The sequence below is a fragment of the Ornithorhynchus anatinus genome, chromosome 10 (assembly GCF_004115215.2).
Source record: "Ornithorhynchus anatinus isolate Pmale09 chromosome 10, mOrnAna1.pri.v4, whole genome shotgun sequence".
In the NCBI taxonomy this organism is placed as follows: Eukaryota; Metazoa; Chordata; class Mammalia; order Monotremata; family Ornithorhynchidae; genus Ornithorhynchus; species Ornithorhynchus anatinus.
Genome location: NC_041737.1, coordinates 12488644 through 12507734, shown reverse-complemented (window position 1 = coordinate 12507734; position 19091 = coordinate 12488644). Strand labels below are relative to the sequence as shown.

At 41.0% G+C, this 19091-nt stretch overlaps 1 protein-coding gene across 1 annotated transcript in view; it reads right to left on the bottom strand.

Moving 5' to 3' along the window:
- The window catches only part of IPO5 (importin 5), a 64372-nt gene that overhangs the window by 9878 nt on the left and 35403 nt on the right, over positions 1 to 19091 (bottom strand). The window contains exons 11-24 of the mRNA XM_029073312.1: positions 16724 to 16811; positions 15963 to 16069; positions 9255 to 9379; positions 9076 to 9165; positions 8698 to 8871; positions 7931 to 8149; positions 7205 to 7288; positions 6311 to 6443; positions 6106 to 6227; positions 3940 to 4036; positions 2642 to 2814; positions 2080 to 2191; positions 1916 to 1971; positions 1160 to 1282 (exon numbers count right to left, since the gene is read on the bottom strand). Of these exons, the coding sequence (XP_028929145.1) occupies positions 1160 to 1282; positions 1916 to 1971; positions 2080 to 2191; positions 2642 to 2814; positions 3940 to 4036; positions 6106 to 6227; positions 6311 to 6443; positions 7205 to 7288; positions 7931 to 8149; positions 8698 to 8871; positions 9076 to 9165; positions 9255 to 9379; positions 15963 to 16069; positions 16724 to 16811 (1703 nt within the window). The remainder of the gene's footprint in view (positions 1 to 1159; positions 1283 to 1915; positions 1972 to 2079; positions 2192 to 2641; positions 2815 to 3939; positions 4037 to 6105; positions 6228 to 6310; positions 6444 to 7204; positions 7289 to 7930; positions 8150 to 8697; positions 8872 to 9075; positions 9166 to 9254; positions 9380 to 15962; positions 16070 to 16723; positions 16812 to 19091) is intronic.

Here is a 19091-nt window from a genome sequence, read left to right as displayed (position 1 = left end):
CACCTAATGCTAAACTGAACCGTCTATAATAAAATCACACTCTTCAAGTCAGTCGAGGGAAGGGAAAGGAATATATTATGGCCAAGGTAGGCCTTCCAGCGTTACCTTGAAGTAAGGGAACAGGTATAACACTCCTTTCTGTAAATTATTTTACTGTGCCTCCCCGGATAGACTGTAAACTTTCTGAGGGTAGGGATCGCATTTACTTATTGCACTGTACTCTTCTACGACCTCAAAGCAAGGCTCTGTACATAGTGGGGGCTCAATCAATACTACTGAAACTTCACTCTTCCCATTGGAGTGCAGATGACCCAGCAGTTTCTTAATCTCCTGCCGACGATTACGGAACAGAGAGCGGTAATGAGAGCCGATGTGGCATGGTTGGCCAGGACAACTTCCTGCTGACCCGACCACCTTGAAATCCAAAGTGCGTTTATAACATCTAGTTACGAAGCATAAGTTTGGCAACCGTGTGTCTGGCTTTTCTTTACTCTGACACAGCTGCAAGTTTTGTTATGACTTCGAAGTTTTTCATGGCTTCCAGCCTTTAAAGCTGAGATTTAAAAAAACCAAACCAAACCAAAAATCTCTTTATCTCCCACAGACTAAACTCGAGGACAGTTTGTCTTCAAAATTTCCCCATATTTAGCAACCATTTTCTTAATATATGACTGAGAACGATTCAGGAATGAGTAGCGTTCTGTTAGACAACTCGGTCAAAAAAATGACCTCAGTTGGAAATGTAATGTATTGAAGAAAACAAGTGTCACAAAAGTAACAGGTATATGAAAACTGTGATGCTACAGGCACAGAACCAGCACTCTACCCTGGACACTCCGGGCCTACGTGAGACCTTGTAAGTCCTTTACAAATGTGCTATACGTACTCTTGCCCACTCTGCCTTTCGTACCCACTGCCCAAAAGGGTACATCTCCAGTAGGGATAAGAGCGAGAGGTGTCGCACAACCCACCAGCACTTAAATAAAGTCCTTAGCACGGGTTCTCCATCTTGGTGACTTGGAACCAGGCTCGTCTGCATTTACAACTTGAAACTCCGTCAATTAGCCAGCAAAAGGTTAACACTTTATCTTAATTCATCCTATATTTATAGTTAACCCAGTCTAACCACACTTGATCTATAAATATGTATAATACTTACAATTAGGTTGACAATTAGCGGGAGCAGCTGTTCAAACCAAGGCAATACTTTTTCCTTGTAGCTACTGAATATTGAGTGCAAAATATCTGACACTTTGGTCAGAATATAGACATCATTGTCATCCTAAAAAAAATGTTTAGATATTTATTTTTATTGGAGTGTCTCAATCATTTTTTGAAAACTTTCTAAGTCGTTCCAGATATAAAAGGTAGGTGACAGCAACTTTTAACTACCTAGTAATAAGTAAGAAAACATTTAACAGCTCACAAACCAAACAATATCCCAAGAGACCAAGTCTCAGTAACTTATATGGGCAGGCTAAGAAATCTGTAGGGAATTCTTAGGAAATAAAATAATTTGTCTAGCCAGATTATCCAAAGGGCCTGTTGCCTGGAATATGGCTGCAAGCCTCTCCATATGTGATGGTTGGCTGTCCACAACATTCACATTTTCAAGACTGAATATCTAAGCTCAGAATGCTGGATGCCAGGAGAGAAACCTGATGCGACAACTTCTTCAAACATTCCAATTTAATTTTCTGCATTCTATTGTCTATTAGTCACCTACCCATAAATCTTGGGGCAAACTCATTCACATTGCTCAGGAATGGAGTTAATCTCTCTGTCCTAATAACAGAGATTGCTACATAAAGGCTCTCCATATTAAAATGGCCACTGCACTTGATTTACAGTATTCATTGCTAATGATTCTTTTCCAGACTCAAGAGATCACACAAATAAAAACGGAATAACTTACTTCATCTTGTAGTGACTCTTCAACTTGTTCATCATAGTCTTCATCTTGCCTTTTAACTAAAAGACAACAAAAAAGATGGCTTCAGATGGTGCAAAATATAGTAAGAATTTTCAGAAATTGCTAATCAGGAATCAAATTCAGGATCAAAGAAGCGAGTTCCTTACCTTGCCTCAGTTCCTGATTTTTAAAGTGCTCTTCTAGTTTTCCTTTCAGTATGCCTCCAAGTTCTTCAAAGTGTTCATTATTAAGGCATCCATCTCCCATTACCTCAATGCACTATGGAAAAAAGTTTTTTTTTATTTTTATAAAGCCTCAAAAAGTTGCAGCTTATTTTATAAGGTTCCTAAGAAGACTTTAATGACTTCAAAGGTAGATTTTGTTGAATCTAGCAATGACTATAAAAACCCTACCCTTCTAGCTAAGGTCACATTTAAAATTAGACAAAAATAGCAACAGCAATTTGACACAAACTCATTAAGCTAACAAGAAATGACAGTTCAAATTTGCTAAGAAAAACGGATAAACTTGTGACTGAGTATTGCCTGTCATGGGGGAAGAAATAAACCCTGATACATAGGACCTCACCACCCCAAATCTTGCCAAGACACCATTTAAAAGCGGACAAAGTTTTAATATGTTTTCTTTGTACTAGGAGTAAAATGAACACTTGATTCACCTTAAGAGAAAATAGGAAATTTCTTCACCCAAAGTAACACTAAACCTCACCTTTGCAAAAGAATGCATGATCTCTGAGAGTACATCTGAATCTGGTTCGGTCCCAATAGCCTTGATAAGGGCATCACACATGAAATGCCACATCTGGGTAAGATATTCTGGGCCCCGGACTCTTGCACATTCCAAGAGCAGTGGCATGGATTCGGCTGCTGCCACTCGGACGCGTTTCATTAATTAAGGAAATGAACCATCACGCAGGACAGGAACTGGTGGGCTAGCCGCCTGGCTCTTGAGCATTTAAAAGCAGCCGGCAGCCTCCCGTTAAACACGAGTACCTGGCAATGTGCCAAAAGGAGGTGGTAACTTATCAACAGTTTCTATTCCACAATGAAACAACTTCAGATAAAACATTCTTTGCCACCCAAATTTGCAACATTCAAAGTCATTTTTGATTGGTCTCACTCATTCCCCAGTTGCAACGTCTCCAAGTTCTGCAGACTCTCAGTTTTATTCCGTGTATACGACTTCATCACTCTTGCAGTCACAGCTCTAGAACAAACCGCTATCACCTTATGCCTGGTGTAATGTGACAAACTCCTGAGCTAGTTGCCTTGCCTCCATCCTACCCTCATTCTAAGCTTTTTTTAAATGGCAATTTACAACACTCCCTCGTCAAAATAATTAGAAAGCAAGTGGCAGATGGAGCTAACCTGGCTTAGGTTGCCATCTGCTCCAGAGTAGGAGACCCACTTTATTTCCGATTCCACTAGCAAGAATTGAAACAGTCAAAAGGAGAGGGAAGGGAAAAAGATGACATCAGACACTGAATTATCTTTGGGCCTTTGGAGCCTAGGGGGAGGAGCTAGTACTGTGGATAGGTAACCTACCACAAGAATCGTGAGGCCTGGCACCATTTGTGTCCCGACTTCTGGGATCAGAGATCAAAGCAGGACCACCGAGAACCCAATTTAGTCGTCTCTAAATGACTAATCTAGTCCAAGATGAAGAATTCTGGGAAGATTTGGGGCTTTAATCTCAAACTCCTCATGCTGAATAGCATGGGCTGTCTATAAGAGTGCCCCTGAAGAGGAAAGCATCACCCAAAACTGAGAGAAGACACTTGCTTATCTGGAAAGCTAATTCTACTGTACCTAGCCCTTATGATTTTTTCTTCACAGGATTAGGAAATCTCCAATTGGCCCTTTGCCCTATTTAGTTTTACCATCTTACTTTGGAGATTGTTTTTAGAGACATTTGGCTAAAGGATCATGTATTTCTAATACTTTACAATTCTAGGTATAAAAAGCTCAAAATTCTGGAGTTAGATGCCTTCAAATGTCATAGGATATCATCATGGAAATAAAATTTCAGCAGAGGAACCATGAGCTTTACAACTTGTTCGGTGTACTCCACAAAACCTTCCTTTAACTCTTTCGCATAGCAAACCTGAAAAACAAATATTGAAAAAAGTCAATATCAACTGAGATGTTAGACATGAACTTACAGTAAACCTTTTAATTAAGAGGGTGGACACAAACCATATCAACATTCTAAGCGCGACTTTTGTGAATGAACTCAGGTTAAATTTCTATTTTCTTCAAAAGTTTCAACTGCAATAATTGATACTGTGTAAGGTTCGTGGATAGGTTTTTCACAATATTTGCTTTGTTTTTATTAAAACGCTCTTCCTAGATCTGTAGGAAGACGGGTAAACCTTGGGGGATCAAGAATATTGATGAGTCAGTCAACAGAAGAAGTTCAGTTTACAGGAGTTGAAAACAGAACTCTAAATTCTATGGTAGGATAATCCGTTAGTGGTATTTACTGAGCGCTTACTGTGTGCAGAGTACTATACTAAGCACTTGGGAGAGTACAATACAATGGAGTTGCTGGACCCATTCCCTGCCCACAACGACCTAACAGTCTAGTAGGGGAGAGGGACATTAGTATGAATAAATAATTTATAATATACAATTTAAAGTAAGGTACATAAGTACTGTGGGATGGGGAAGACCTCTTTAATCAGAGGGTAACACTGGCTCAAAGGCAAGGATAAAACCTTTTGTTTCTTCCATCCCTGTATACAGAGCTAGAACAATGTGGCTGAGTAGCAAATGTTCATACTTTAAAACAAATGCTTCATAGCTGTTGTAAGGAAAAGTGAAGCTTTTGTATCCTCTCATGGAAGCCCTATTACTTTAAATAAAAGTATTTACGGGGAAAACTATATTCTAAAGAAGTTTAGAAGTGACAATCTTCTAAAACAAATAGCTACCTAAATCAAAGTTGAAGGAAAAACTTATTCTAAAGGACTAGTTTAATAGGTAAACTGGCCATATTGTTTCGTCTTTGGCAGAATCTTTCTAGCCTGTTCTGTATCACAAACAATCCCAGAAATTGGGCAGACTTTTTAGTTTTTCTCATGGATGCCGTTCACATTTCTAATCTCTATTTCAGGGTAGGAACATAGGTATTTGAAAACAAAGGACTGCAAATTCGTAGCCCGACACACACTGACAATACAGTAATAACAAATAAAAAAATGACCCTCTGAAGACTGGAATTGGAGAGACTGAATGGCATCAGTGTAAGTGAGCTCAGAATATTTAATAAATTACACCAAAATCATCAGCCTCCTAAATCCCACAAGCATGGTGATTCTAACCCGCAGAGGGATAGATCGGTTTCCTGTACTACACTTCCCTTTCCCACCTCAATATCATTTATGAAGAACTGTACGCTCCTTGAGGGCAGGGATGGTGTCTACCAATTGTATTGTATTACACTCTCCCAAGAGCTTAGAACAATGCTCTGCACCCAGCAAGCTCTCAATAAATACCCCTGATTAATACAGTTGCACCTCCCATCTTGGCTAAGTTGCATTTCTTGAAGTACCACTGTAACGGGTGTGTATGTTTTCCCCCAGACTCAAGTGCAGTCAATTTGATTCCATTCCAGAACCACCTTTAATACGATGGGTGAGCCCCACAGGCAAATGAAAATCATTGTAAATATTTTACTTGCTCCTTCCTCTTTCCCCTTTCCTAAAGTTGACGTGCCCGCTCTGTAATCTCAGTCTTGACCTCCCGTGTCCCAGACGGAGCCCAGCACTTAAGTATTTTTCTGTCTTAACTTCCATCGGAGGGAACCACTGCGGCTGCTTGCACAGCCACTGCCGCCTCCATCCTTTCCCTTCCCAGCGGGCAATCCCAGCTAGAGCCTCCACTCTCACAGCTGAGGAAGGGGGCTGGAGTTTCAAGGGAGAAGAGAACAGAAGGGAACAGGAGGGTGGTACCAAGAACGTCTCTAGGTTAAAAATGGAAAAACACTGGAGTTTGGAAGGGAGGCTGAGTTTGGGATGAGGGAAGGAGAGCAGGAAAATCACTCAGAACAGCGGGGAGTGGGGTGAGACGGACGCTGGAGGTAACTCCAGGAAGCAAGCAGTGTGGGATGGCCGCTCCTCAGGGTAGCCCCTTGTAGCTAAAACAAGTCAGTCAATGGATACTATCACCTACCAACATCTGGCAAGCTGTTGACTTTTCCTCAAGACCTGCAGTTTTAATCCCAAAACTTTGCTGGTCTCCAAGGTTCACAAATTCCCAGCCATCATCATCACTCATATTCTCCATGTCTTGTGCTGTTACAGGAGAGAAAAATAAGCATTAAGACATGTTTAGGAAAGGCTTTTTGATCAATAAAGTAACCCAATTTAGCACTTACTGTCTAGGAGAGCGACTTCAGGTTTAATCGATGCAGTCTTCATTAAAGGCCCCATAACCACTGGGAGGTACTGCTGAAATTCTTTCCCAAGGATCTTACACATTCTAGCCCAGGCTGAGATCATGTAAGATATCTGAAATGATAGAGAAATAACAATAAAAACAGGAACATATATTCCTTTTTTGAATACTCCTTAAAAAAAAGTATAAAAAAAAGATATTTTAAAATGACCAGTAATGCATTTTGGGAATTTTGTTTTTCTCTCTATCTGCAGTGTTACCCAATGGCTAAATCCCAAAAAGCAATCAACAAGTTTCTAACCAACAACCTTCAGGTTATACTGAGCATCTCAAACAGCACAAATGGCAACTCGAGGAGTGACCAGGAAACAACAATTGGAAGTGAGCCGTTATCTATAACTCACAGTGTTTCAAAAACCTAGTCTGTGCCATTTCATTATTGCTATCGCAAATGTGTTCATTAAAATGGCTCAGAAACTCATCAATCTCCACGCTTTGTGGTTCTCAGTGAAAATACAATATATTTCTTAGATTGAGATACACAATGTATTTCTCAAATTGAAAATGAGACCAATCCTTACACTAGTCACTAATTATCTACAGAATCAGGCCATTATCTTTTATAAATACATATGTATATAATATCCCTAAAACAGTTTCTTACACCCAAGTGCTACATTTGACTATAAAACAGTTCACCAAGTGAAAAGATTAAGACTGACCTCAACTTTCCCTTATAATTTTATCACCTGGTTGGTCAGAGCAAAGGATTTCAACTACAGAAGAGTGGTCTTGTCCATTTATTGCCAAAATATGTGTTCTATGAAATTCTTCCTGTAAGCCAGGAAGAATCTATAGTATTTGTGTAATTTACCTGGGGATCATCGTCTTCCAAATCACTGAAGTCTGTTTGGGTCTTCAGCAACAGCTGCATCACATCTGATGCATCTTGCATAAACTAGAGATAAAACATTTGTTAATATGATTGCCAAAAACCTAGAGACATAAATCAGAAATTGAATGCCATTCATTGCCATCTCTGCAAGAGTCTGAAATCTGCTGTAACCTTATTTAATCCATGTGGTTCATCCTTTTGCAAATCATGGATGTGGAGCCATGTGATTGTCTGATAAAAGCAATGCGAAAATCTACTATCTCATCTTTTCTCTTGAGACGGATTGCTTTTTGCATGAGAGCGGAAAGAAGTTCAGCACTTTCACGCTTGTGCAGTTTCCATGATATCAGAATACAGTAACACGTTGGACATAGGAAACTCAACTAAAAATAACGCAATAAATATGAAATGAAGAGGAGAGGAATATGAAGAAACAATATTAAAATTATAAATAATATTGAGTAATCATTATTTCTTCACAATCTTGAGTTCTGAAAGATTATAAATTCTAAAATTCACTAACAGCTGAGAAAATAATATTCAAGTTTTCTTTTAATTAGTACGATCTGTCTAACGCAACCCTGCATGTAAATTTTATAACTCACAGTGGGTAAAAAGAACAGAAGAAAAATTCACAGATTTTGAAAACTTTAAGCTCGAAGCTCCCAGTTAAAGGGTATATCTATCATGCATCATAAAACTTACCTTTTCCTTACCAACTGCAAGACCAATTAGACTAATGCATTCAATAGTCTTCCCTCTCAGGAGTCTAAGTTCTTTCTGAACAGCATTCTCGACAATGTGTTTCAGAGATGGCATAAACAAATCATAGTATGGAACAAATTTTTCTTCTGCTGTATCTGCAACCGACGCAATAGATGTCACAACTTGCTCCAGAACCAACTTGGTGCCTTTCTGAATCAGCTTGGAGAAGAGAGAAAGGGTTTTACTTTCATTTTTAAGATGAGTACATTCAGGTGAAACCGTTTAAAAAGGGAAACTCAGGAAAAAAAACTATTCCCGCAGCATAGCCTAGTGGAAAGAGCACGGGCCTGGGAGTCAGAAGGACCTGGGTCGCTTCCCGTCACCTCCCACTGAAAATTCTAAAATGAGGAGTCTGGAGGAGCCCAGTGCGGGTCTCTCTTTAGCACCATGGTGGCCCTTAGACTACCATCTGCAGGGTCCTAAACATTTGGATTTGCTGCCATCACCAGGATTTAAGTCCTAAACCTGCTCCTACTTCTGTTCTGTCTTATTCCTTCTTGTGGATTCATTATCACCACTTTAAAGCACAGAACCTCGAGAGCTGTGGAGAAAAAGGACCTGTTCCTCTGCAACTCCTACTTCTGTTCTGGCTTATTCCTTTGTTTCCCCCCGCCATCCCTTAGCGTGGATTCATTGCTGCCACCTTTAAGCACAGAATCTTGAGAGATATGGAGAAAAAGGACTCTAGAAACTGAGTTCAATCGTACCTCCTGAAGCTTAATCACCATGGTGGAATGAAGATGCTTCACCAGATTATCCAAATACGGAATCAGCAACGATTTGGGGCAATCCTCCGTAAAGTTAATAAGGGCAGCAGCGGCATGGGCCTGTACCCGTTGATTGGCTTGGTCTTCCATTGTCTGCAGAAGAGCTGCAATCACCTGCAAAAAACATCACACTGGCTGTCAAGAAGTGTCCCCTTGTGTGATCCTGTTTAATCGAAGGTATTTATTAAGCGCGTACCGTGGAACGACACTTGGGAGAGTACAACAGAGCTGGGAGAAGGGTTCCCAGCCCACCACGAGCTGATAGTCTACAAGCTTAGAGTCAAGAGTCTAATATCCGATAGCTGGCTTGTCACTTACCTTCTCATGGAATTTCTTTTGAAAACTGGGTGCAAAGTCAGTGGCCATCTGTCCAACTGCATTACAGGCTGCATACCTCACCCTTGGATGCTGAAACAATATTTACCACAGTGAGTTTTCCAAAAGTTCATAAAAGGTGGCTGAGAAATGCAACCAAGGTGATAGAAAGAGGGACTTACAGGGTCCTGAAGAAAAAGCAAAACGAAGTTAACTATTTCATTCAGTATGCCTTCCATCTGCTGGTGGCAACCTTCTCCGATGGCAGACAAGGCCATTAGGCCAGCATGTCGGTATTTCCAATCAGCTACAGATAAACAGAACAAAGAAATACGAGAAAACGGCTGTCAATAACGAACACTTGTCACCAGAGGAGATGGATGGGGAAAACAGACTTCAGAAGTATTTCATTAATTAACGAAGCAACAGCCTAAACATTTGCAAAATTTCCAAGTTTTACTTTAAGGATCATGTATGTCAGACAGCTGTACATAGAACTCTAGGAGAGTAACATCACAAGAGTATGCTACAACAGATGCACTGGCGTGAGAGAGATATTACAGATCTAGAAGCAGTTTTATGCCTGGTGCACTGCGGTGAAGTTGGCCTCCTATGACTATGGGACCATTTTGGTATGATCACAAGCCCCTGCTAGTCAGCTGAGTGAGAAGAGTGAATTCTGATCACCAGGCACCTTCCCTTTCCCTCCATCTAGACAGCCACTGCCTCTAGCTAAGTATTTGGATGAATAGAACTGAGGCTACATTTATGGGGGTGAAGGGGAGTCTAAACTGTTAGGCAAGAATTGTGACATCAAGACCTTTTCTGAGGCCACTGCAGCCTGTCCCCACTCCAGTCCAAACTTCACTCTGCTGCCTGAATCATTTTTCTACAAAAACATTTGGGACATATCACCCCACTCGGAAAACTCCAGTGATTGCCCATCACCCTCCGCAGTAAACCGAAACTCCTCACCATTGGCTTTAAGGCACTCCATCACCTGGTCCCCACCTACCTCACTGCTCTCCTGCTACATCCCAGCCTGCACACTTCACTCCTCTAGTGCTACCCTTCTCACTGTGCCTCCATCTCGCCTATCCCTCTGCCGACTCCTCGCCCACATCCTGCCTCCAGCCTGGAACGCCCTCTCGCCTCAAATCTGACAATTACTCTTCCCCCCACAAAGCCTTATTGAAAGCACATTTCCTCCAAGAGGCCTTCCCAGAACAAGCCCCACTTTTCCTCATCTCCCACTCCCTTCTGCATCACCCTGACTGGCTCCCTTTGTTCTTCTCTGCTCCCAGTCCTACAACACATACACACCAGTAATTTATTTTTATTAATGTTTGTCTCCCCACCTCTACACTGTAAGATCCTTGTGGGCAGGGAATGTGACTGTTATAGAGTACTCTCCTAAGTGCTTATATATGCTCTGCACACAGTAACTGCTCAATAAACACAAATGAATAAATGAACAGGGGCTCTTGGTCTAGCCGTGTGCCAGAGTTTTCCCTCCTCTCTCTCCCCAAAGGCCTGTTTTCAACAGGGGGCAAGAGGCAACAGGGACTTTACAGGCTTGAGGTGAGGTTTCTTGGAGGGATATGGAGGGCTCGCCTCTCTCCACAAAGCCAGACAATGCCATCTATCTTCTGCCTGAAATATCTCAGATCGCCATTGACCAGATCTAATGATCTCTCTTCCCAAATTTTTGCAGGTTGTGAAATGTTCTGCCCATTCCCCCTTGGACTAATCTTAAGGGTGATCATAATCAATCCACCACATCTGCCCGGTCAGTCTGGACATCCTGCTGTGTACTTTGCTTGGTCATAACTTCATTTTAATTGACAGTGTTGAGAACTGTAAAGTTCGTTCTTTAGCATGTTCTTAGTGATCAATTAAATCATTCTTTTCAACAAGTTACTACTAGCAGTTTTCCTTGTTTAGTTTGCATCCTAGCCCCAGTGGAATTTTTAATGGCTGCATTCAAGAAAGGCAGGGGAGAAGGGCTAAAGGGTGAGAGAAGGTGTGTGTAGAAAGAGCTCCGGCAGAGATTCAGCTAACTCTCATACATATGCATGTTCTGTGCAAAAATGAAATTATTTTCAGAGCAAACTTTCCTTTGAGAAGTACTGGTCTAATGGAGGATCTTAATAATAACTGTACTTCGACTCTAGCCTCACGTCTTTTCTTTACAGCCTCATAAATTAAGCTGGTTCCTACTTGGATGGGAGTATTCCACCTGGGAACACTGGGTGCTGTAGGCTCTTCCTCTAGACTGTACGCTCGTTATGGGCAGGGAACATGACTGCTAATTCTGTTGAATGGCACTCTCTCATATGCTTAGTACAGAGCTCTGCACAAGCCCTCAATAAATACGACTGATTGACTAATTAAGAAACACCAGGTAAGCAAGTGAAGAACAAGGAGTAGGGAGTAGAAAGGTGAGGTGACAGAGTCTGTAGGTAGCTCATCTGTTGATTTTAGGCCTCTGTATTTTAAAAGGAAGCTCACAGGACGATGAAGTTATTGGCAGGAAATGCCATTTGCAATCAGGAAGTGTCAAAAGGGCGAGTAACATCGACAGAGGCACGCTATAGTTTAGCTACAACTTCAATAAAGAACACAACTCTTTTATTGAGAAGGATTTTACTTAGGCAAATATTTTTTTTCTTTTTGACGTGCACCAGCTATACTCTTTTGATTCTGAAAAGTATTTTTGTATTAAGTGTTGTAGGCAGCACAGATTTCTGGAGTCTGAATTCAGTCAGTAAGCCAACAATTGCAAACAAAAGGTATCCCAATAAAAAGGGAAAATAATGCATTTATTATATGTCATATAATTAATAAACGAAGCCCAGGAAGAAACTGGAGGGGACACCAGGGCATCGCTTACGTGTTCGGGACAGGACAGCAGGTGGCTGTCTTATGGACCACCTTTTGGAGTTATTTTTTGGACTCGAAAAAAGTTACATCAATCAATTGTTATTTACTGGATGCTTACTGTGAGCAGAGCACTTGTACTAAGATCTTGGTCCTGCCCCTACATGGAGTTGTCCCCAGTCCTCTCCCATACCTCTGCGACCCCAACTTTTGCCCGCGATCCCAAATGATGCCCGTGTGCCGAGAGCCATTCTCAACAAACTACTTCTTTTCTCGCCCAGTTCTCCCTCTGAAGCTCTGGGTGCTTACTACTATGGGATGTCAATTGTCTTGAGACCATTCCTCTTGGATGCACTGACCTGAACAGTACTTTCAAACATTAAGATTTTCAAACCAAACCATGTGTCCAGGTAACATTTTGGGAGGGGAGCTGTCAGCCTATTGACTTCATCAATAAGAGAAGCTTTTACTATAATCTAGTTTCAATTCTTTACACTACTGGAGCCATGTGAGTTTCCTGCAGTCTGGGTATAAATCCTTCTGGACACTTGCCTTAACTGGTCATTAACAGCCCCAAATCACTTAGGGTGAAATGGTCTTTTCAGATGTGGAGATATTGAGAAGTTTCCACAAATCCAGGCTTATTGGGGACACCCATGGCTCTCTAAATTCTCAATTCAGGTTGGGTAGCAATGCATCCATCTTTAGGAATGACCTGGTACTGAGGATCTTAGAAATTCTGAAACGTGGGCAATTTTCTTGAAATGACGTAGCAGTGAAGTGCTTCAATTCCTTGAGTGTTAATGTGAATTCTGGAAGGCAGAACTACTTTGCCTGTGACTATGGTTTCCACAAAGGAGCAGCTGACCTAATGGAAAGTGCATGGCCTGGGAGCTAGAGGACTTGAGTTCAAGTCCTACCTCTTCCACTTACTTGACATGTGACCTTGGGCAAGTCTCAACTTCTCCATGCCTCCATTTCCTCATATGTTGCAATGGGGATTAAATACCTGTTCTCCCTCTCCTCTGGACAGGAAGCCCCATGTGGAACAGGGACCATGTCTCACCTGATTATCTTGTATCCTTCCAGTGCTTAGTAAAAAGGATACGCTTAACAAATACCCCAGTTATTCTAATTTTGGAGTCAGCTCTGGTTTTAGAGTAGGCATTTTAGCCAGAGGTTATTTTTCCTAGCTAACTCAACTCCTGGAGTTTGGTATTTATGTTTGGGACAGCTCCAACTCTTTTTTGCCATTACTAGCAAGGATACTGATGGGAGCAATGGTCTGTTGGGTAGAGTCTTGAGTTGAAACCCTCTCATCTGAAGGATCCTCAATCTTGACTCAAAAAATAAGTCCCTACCTTTTCAAACATTATTCCATTAATACCCAAATGGGAATGTTCTTTTTAACTGCCCAGTTAAATTGCATAAATTCTGCAACCAAGCCAAACTTCCAGAAGGAATACTTTGTTTCGGGAAACCCTTTTAATTGGAGGAAACAGTTGGTGAAGAAGAAATCTTTCATTTTCTCCCACTTTATTTTTACTTCTACTGCCCGGAGTGGTTGTTTCCCAAAGGATCTCCCTTCCAATAACTCGTTCATTAACTTGGGGTCCACTTTATACAATGCCTACCTAATAATGTTCTGAGAATCTAAATATATCCATTAATATTAAGAGAAATGCTGTACATTTCTCTCCATTAACAGATTTAAGGAGGTTGTGGATTCCCCTGGTTTATGATCCATCCTGCCTGTAATGGTGCTTTGGAATGGTCTTTCCTGGATTCCCTGTCTCATGGTACTTGGAGTACAAACTGCCTGTTTCCTTTGGCTTGAGCTATTATGGTTCTTAGAAACAGACAGGACTTTTGTGTTTTCATGTACTGACTGTGGATTGGGAAAAAGAAGGTTGCTCCCTGTGGCTGAACTACAGGAATCATCTTTGATAAATATGGTATTTACTGAGGGCTTACTATTTGCAGAACACTTAAGCGCTGAGTGAAACGCTTAGTAAATCAAATAAATCAGATATTTTCTGCCCCCAGTACACCTACAATCTAAGGAGAAGACAAGTATAGAGACATTAAAAAGCTTAAACATTTAACTTTCAACAAAGAGAAGAAATGAGTGCTGCCAGGGAGGTATGCTGAACACCCCTCACATATTTCTTTTTTTTTTTTTTTTATAACTGAGTGCCAACTAATGGAGGGAATTTCTGGGTATGAAATAAGGAGGGCTCAGTGGTAGTGGTGGGGAGTCTGAATGCGAGTGGGAGAGGAGGGGAATGGAGACCTATCTCTATTGGTCTCTTCTCTTCTTCTAAGGGCATAACCCTGAATCCTTTATTGAACTCCCTAAGAAAAGAGGAGAACTCTATTCTGTGGGTTTCCTTTTCAGGCTCTGTTTCTGTAAAGCTTGTGGTTTTGCTTTGACATTTCCTGATTTTTTTTTCTTTAAAAAAAGTTCCCTCTGTAGAAGGTAAAAAAGAGAAAGGGGGTACATGACCCCAATGTCTTGCCATTTGACACTCTGGAGCTACCAATTGTGTGATTAAGTCTGACCTGGTGCTGCTGACTGGAATGGCTAAATTTCAGCCCATGCTGGAAGAGGGAGAGAGGAACGCTACTGTTTCTTAGTGAGGGGAGATGGGGACAGGTCATTAAGCCACGGAGCAGGCCATCAGAGGCAGCTGGCGGTGTGTAGTTCTGAAAAACTTGAGTGAGCAAAGGAGTTGTGATAGGGGAAGTATCTCCCCTTAGGGGAATATTATCCACCCAAAGATGGCAAGGAGAGCATAAAGTGAAGTAGGGAAAACCAGGTTTTCACTTCTGGTAAGGATAAAAGACCCACCAGTGTCCTGCAAAACTGTTTCCAGGAAAGAGGACAAAATCAATCATTGGTAACTACTGAGGACGTATTAGGTGAAGAGCATTGTACTGAGCACTTGAAAGAGTACAATACCTACAGCTACAGACAAATGACTAGAGTAAGTCACTTTTGCCTGCAACCTGGCTTTGAATCCTTGGGGAAGCCAGAGTCAAGGGCTGGAGCAGGCTAGTTTTCTAGAGGTGCCCAAGGAAACAGGGAAAGTAAAGCCTTGACCAAGCAATTTCTAGCCCCACTGGAAGACGGTGGTGGGGAGGGAGTTATCTGGGATAGTCTGCTGGATAATCTACCCTTTTGATCACTCAGTCAATTAATCAATGACATTTACTGAGCGCTGACTGTGTGCAGAGTCCCTCGGGACTGTGAGCTCACAGTGAGCTCACAGTGGCTCACAGTGAGCTCACAGTGGCTCACAGTGAATGTGTCTGTTGTTGTATTGTACTCTCCCAAGTGCTTAGTACAGTGCTTTGCACACAGTAAAAGCTCAAAAAATATGACTGAATGAATGAATAATTAGATACATCTAGCCAAGACAGGGGCTCCTGTGTTCCCTATTCATAGGGATGGATTGGGATGAAATGACAAGAAATGAAAGGAGCAAAGAAGGAGAAGGCACTTGTGCAAATCCTCTCCTATGCCTAAAACATCATTTACCTTTAGAATTCATACAAGTGCAAATGGTGCAGTGGGCCCCAGCAGAAAGAGCCTGGAACCGGAAGACAGGAGATCTGGGTTCTACTCCCATCTCTGCTACCGGCTGGGTATGCCTGCTATGACTTTGAGACCAAGAAAGATTTCAGTGATTTGCCCAATTTTCTCAATGGTAAAATGGGGATATGACACCTACTCCTTTACCTCACCGTGATGAGCCCCGTGTGGGAAGAAGATTGTCAGCTCTATTTACTCGGTGGCTCTATTTACCTGATTATTCTTAAAGCTTCAAGGTGACTGGGTGTAATTCTGCCAAACTGAGAACACGCTTGAAAAAAATCCAACAGACTATAGAGGCTGGAAAGTGACGAGGCTTACTTTAAAGGCAATCTAAGTAACTGCACAAAGAATTCAGGTTTTTCTTTGCCAGAGTCCACTACTACAGCGTTTGAAGTGTACATTAAGAACTTACGATTCTGAAGCATTTGCATGATATGTTCCTTAATCATTGGTAGAACTAGTTTTCCACCAAGTCCACATGCCATTCTGTCCAGAGCACTTTCACCAGCAACTGCATTGCTAAACATAAATAAGTGGTGCACTGTAAGTTTCTTAAAGCAAGAGGTTATTAAACTAGACACATGGTTATAAATGCAACTAAATTCCTAATTCCTTTTATGAATTCAACTTCTATTTATTTGAAACACATACGTGACACTAAAAGTCTAGCAGCACTTAGGTAAACCTAAAAATATTTACCTATATGCAATGAATGAGGTCTAGTTCATCTCTTTCTTCGAAAGGAACATACCAAAGCCACACCACAAAGAGAATCAATTCTTTTTTTAAATCTTCAGAAGATTGCATTTTACTAACTCCGTAACCCACTTCAATGTTTAATACCACTCTCTACTGGGAAATTCCTTCTTACAAGTGTAGCGTGGCTTAGCGTATAGAGCAGTGTGGTATAGTGATAGTCATTTTGATTATTCAGGTGGAAAAAGTAATAATGTCTTTAGGAAGGTCATTAAAAACTCAAGAATTTAGCTTCCTCAAAGTCCCTCTGATTTGGTCATATTTATTAAAAAAAAAAACACCAAAGGCCAAAAGTCACAAAACAACTAAGATGACAAATTTACAATTAGCACTCAAAAATGTTTATGATTCCCGATCCTAAATTCTCAACTACATCATAAGACTTCAATTTTTGAAAAACATGCTCTGGATGATTACCTGTCAAAATCATCATCTTCCAGCTCATCAGCATTTGACCAGTCCTCATCTTCTTCCAGATCAACCATCATGGCCAGCATCTGAGGAACTTACACACACACACAAAAAAAATCACTGTTTCCCTGCACTCCAAAAGAGAACATTCAAATTTATTATTTTTTTAATGTTCATGTGATGTAGTCCTAAAAGGAATCAGTTTACTTTCAGGAAACAATACAAAGGCATGGATTATTTACTGCCACAGTGAATTCATAAATCTGTTCTGATGTACTGAAGTACTCACAGCTCCCACAGTACTTAAGGATAGATCTTATACTTACATGTCTGCATCCCCTCTAGATTGCACATTCCTTATGGGCAGGACTCATGTATAATAATTCTACTCTACTTTCACAAGTATTTGATACAATGCTCTGCACACAATGGGTAGTCAATATATGCTATTCATGTAACCACTGTGACGGAGCAATGATAATTATGTGCCACCAAAAAGCAGTTTTTTTGACAACAGAAACCATGGCTTAGAGAGGCTTACTCCTTACAAGTGACGTGATTGAAAGTATTCTGTATTCTGGGAATCAATGTTAGATGGTGGTGGGGTGGCAGGAAGGTGAGAATGGATAGAAAAGAATTTAGAGTATTAACCATAATCCAGGAAATATATACATGTTTAGGATCTTCGAATGTTAATCCTCACTCCTGCCACTCACTTGCTGTGTGTCCCTGAAGGTTATTAAATATATATACACACACATATATATTTAAATGGTTGAAAGGATTACAACAGAAGTAAAGAATTAAAGACCCTAACTATGCCAGTCACCCAGTTAGCAACCTTGAGATGGGTAAAGTTGGGGAAGGAAACTTTATGTTTTTATCTGTAAAGTCAAGCAATGTGTTTGCTCTGTTTTGCCCTTCTGAGGAGGTATTGCTTTTGGATATAGACATTGTCCATTTCAGAGGACCAAATGACCGTATTCACAAAAAAAGGAGACATTAAATACTAGCAGAGATATCTTATCACAATCTCTGAGTTATTCAGATGTCCCCAAAACAGCAATAATTACTCTATTACACATTAATTGGCTTCTCCTTCTAAAAGAAAAGTCACAATCATAAAAGAAACTATATAATGACTACACAGTTGTATTTATCGTTCTTTAAATGTGACAAATCAATAAAATTTAGTCTTTCCCCGCTTCTGAATCATTGTTCCCCTTGCCAACTATAAAATGGGGGGGGGAGGGGGAAAATCAAAGGAATTATTATAGAATTGCCTACACCTTTCTCAAGAGAAACCCATGCTACTACACAGAATCATTTTGATGAGATTTCCAAACATCCCTCTAAAAGTCCTATCTCACAAATGTATTGATAAGAAAATTGAAAGGCCCTTTCAGTCATAAACACTCTCGAGTGAACTTCACCATCAGTAATGTGTCGTCTTTGAGCATGAAGGACAACTATATATATACTACAGGATAAATAACTTTCAGGGACACACAGCAAGTGAGTGGCAGGAGTGAGGATTAACATTCAAAGATCCTAAAATAGTTTGGTACTTGAATCAATAGTATTAAATAGCTGACAACCAACTAATCATTAAACATAACACATCCAAACAACAGAATGGTCTCGTCTTCCTCACAGAATGCTGTCCTCCCCCTGTACTTTCCACCACTGTAGATAACACCACTATCCTTCCTGTCTCAAAAGCCCACAACCTTGGCATTATCCTTGACTCATTTCTCTCCTCCTACCAGCATCAATAAAAGATACTGACTGAACGTTTACTGTGTGCAGGACACTGAACTAAGCGCTTGAAAGAGTACAATAGAGTTGGTAGACATGATCCCGCCCCACAAGGAGCTTACAAACAGGAGGGGTACAGACATTAAAAGAAGTTATGGTTAAGGAAAATGGCAGAATATAAGGATATGTACATAAGATCTGTGGGGCTGGGAATGGGAAGACTATCACAGTGGTAAATATTCAGTCAGTCACTCAATGTCGTCATGTCTAACTCCACATCATCTCCAGAATTTGCCCGTTCCTCTCCATCCAAACTGCATCCACAGTGGTTCAGGCATTTGTCATATTGGGTCCGCGTGGCTCAGTGGAATGAGCCCGGGCTTGGGAGTCAGAGGTCGTGGGTTCTAATCCCGCCTCCTCCACTTGTCAGCTGGGTGACCTTGGGCAAATCACTTCACTTCGCTAGGCTTTTCTGTAAAATGGGGATTAAAAGTGTGAGCCCCACGTGGGACAACCTGATTACCTTGTGTCTCCCCCAGTGCTTAGAACAGTGCTTGGCACATAGTAAGCGCTTAACAAATACCATTATTATATCCTGTCTCTTACTATTGCACCA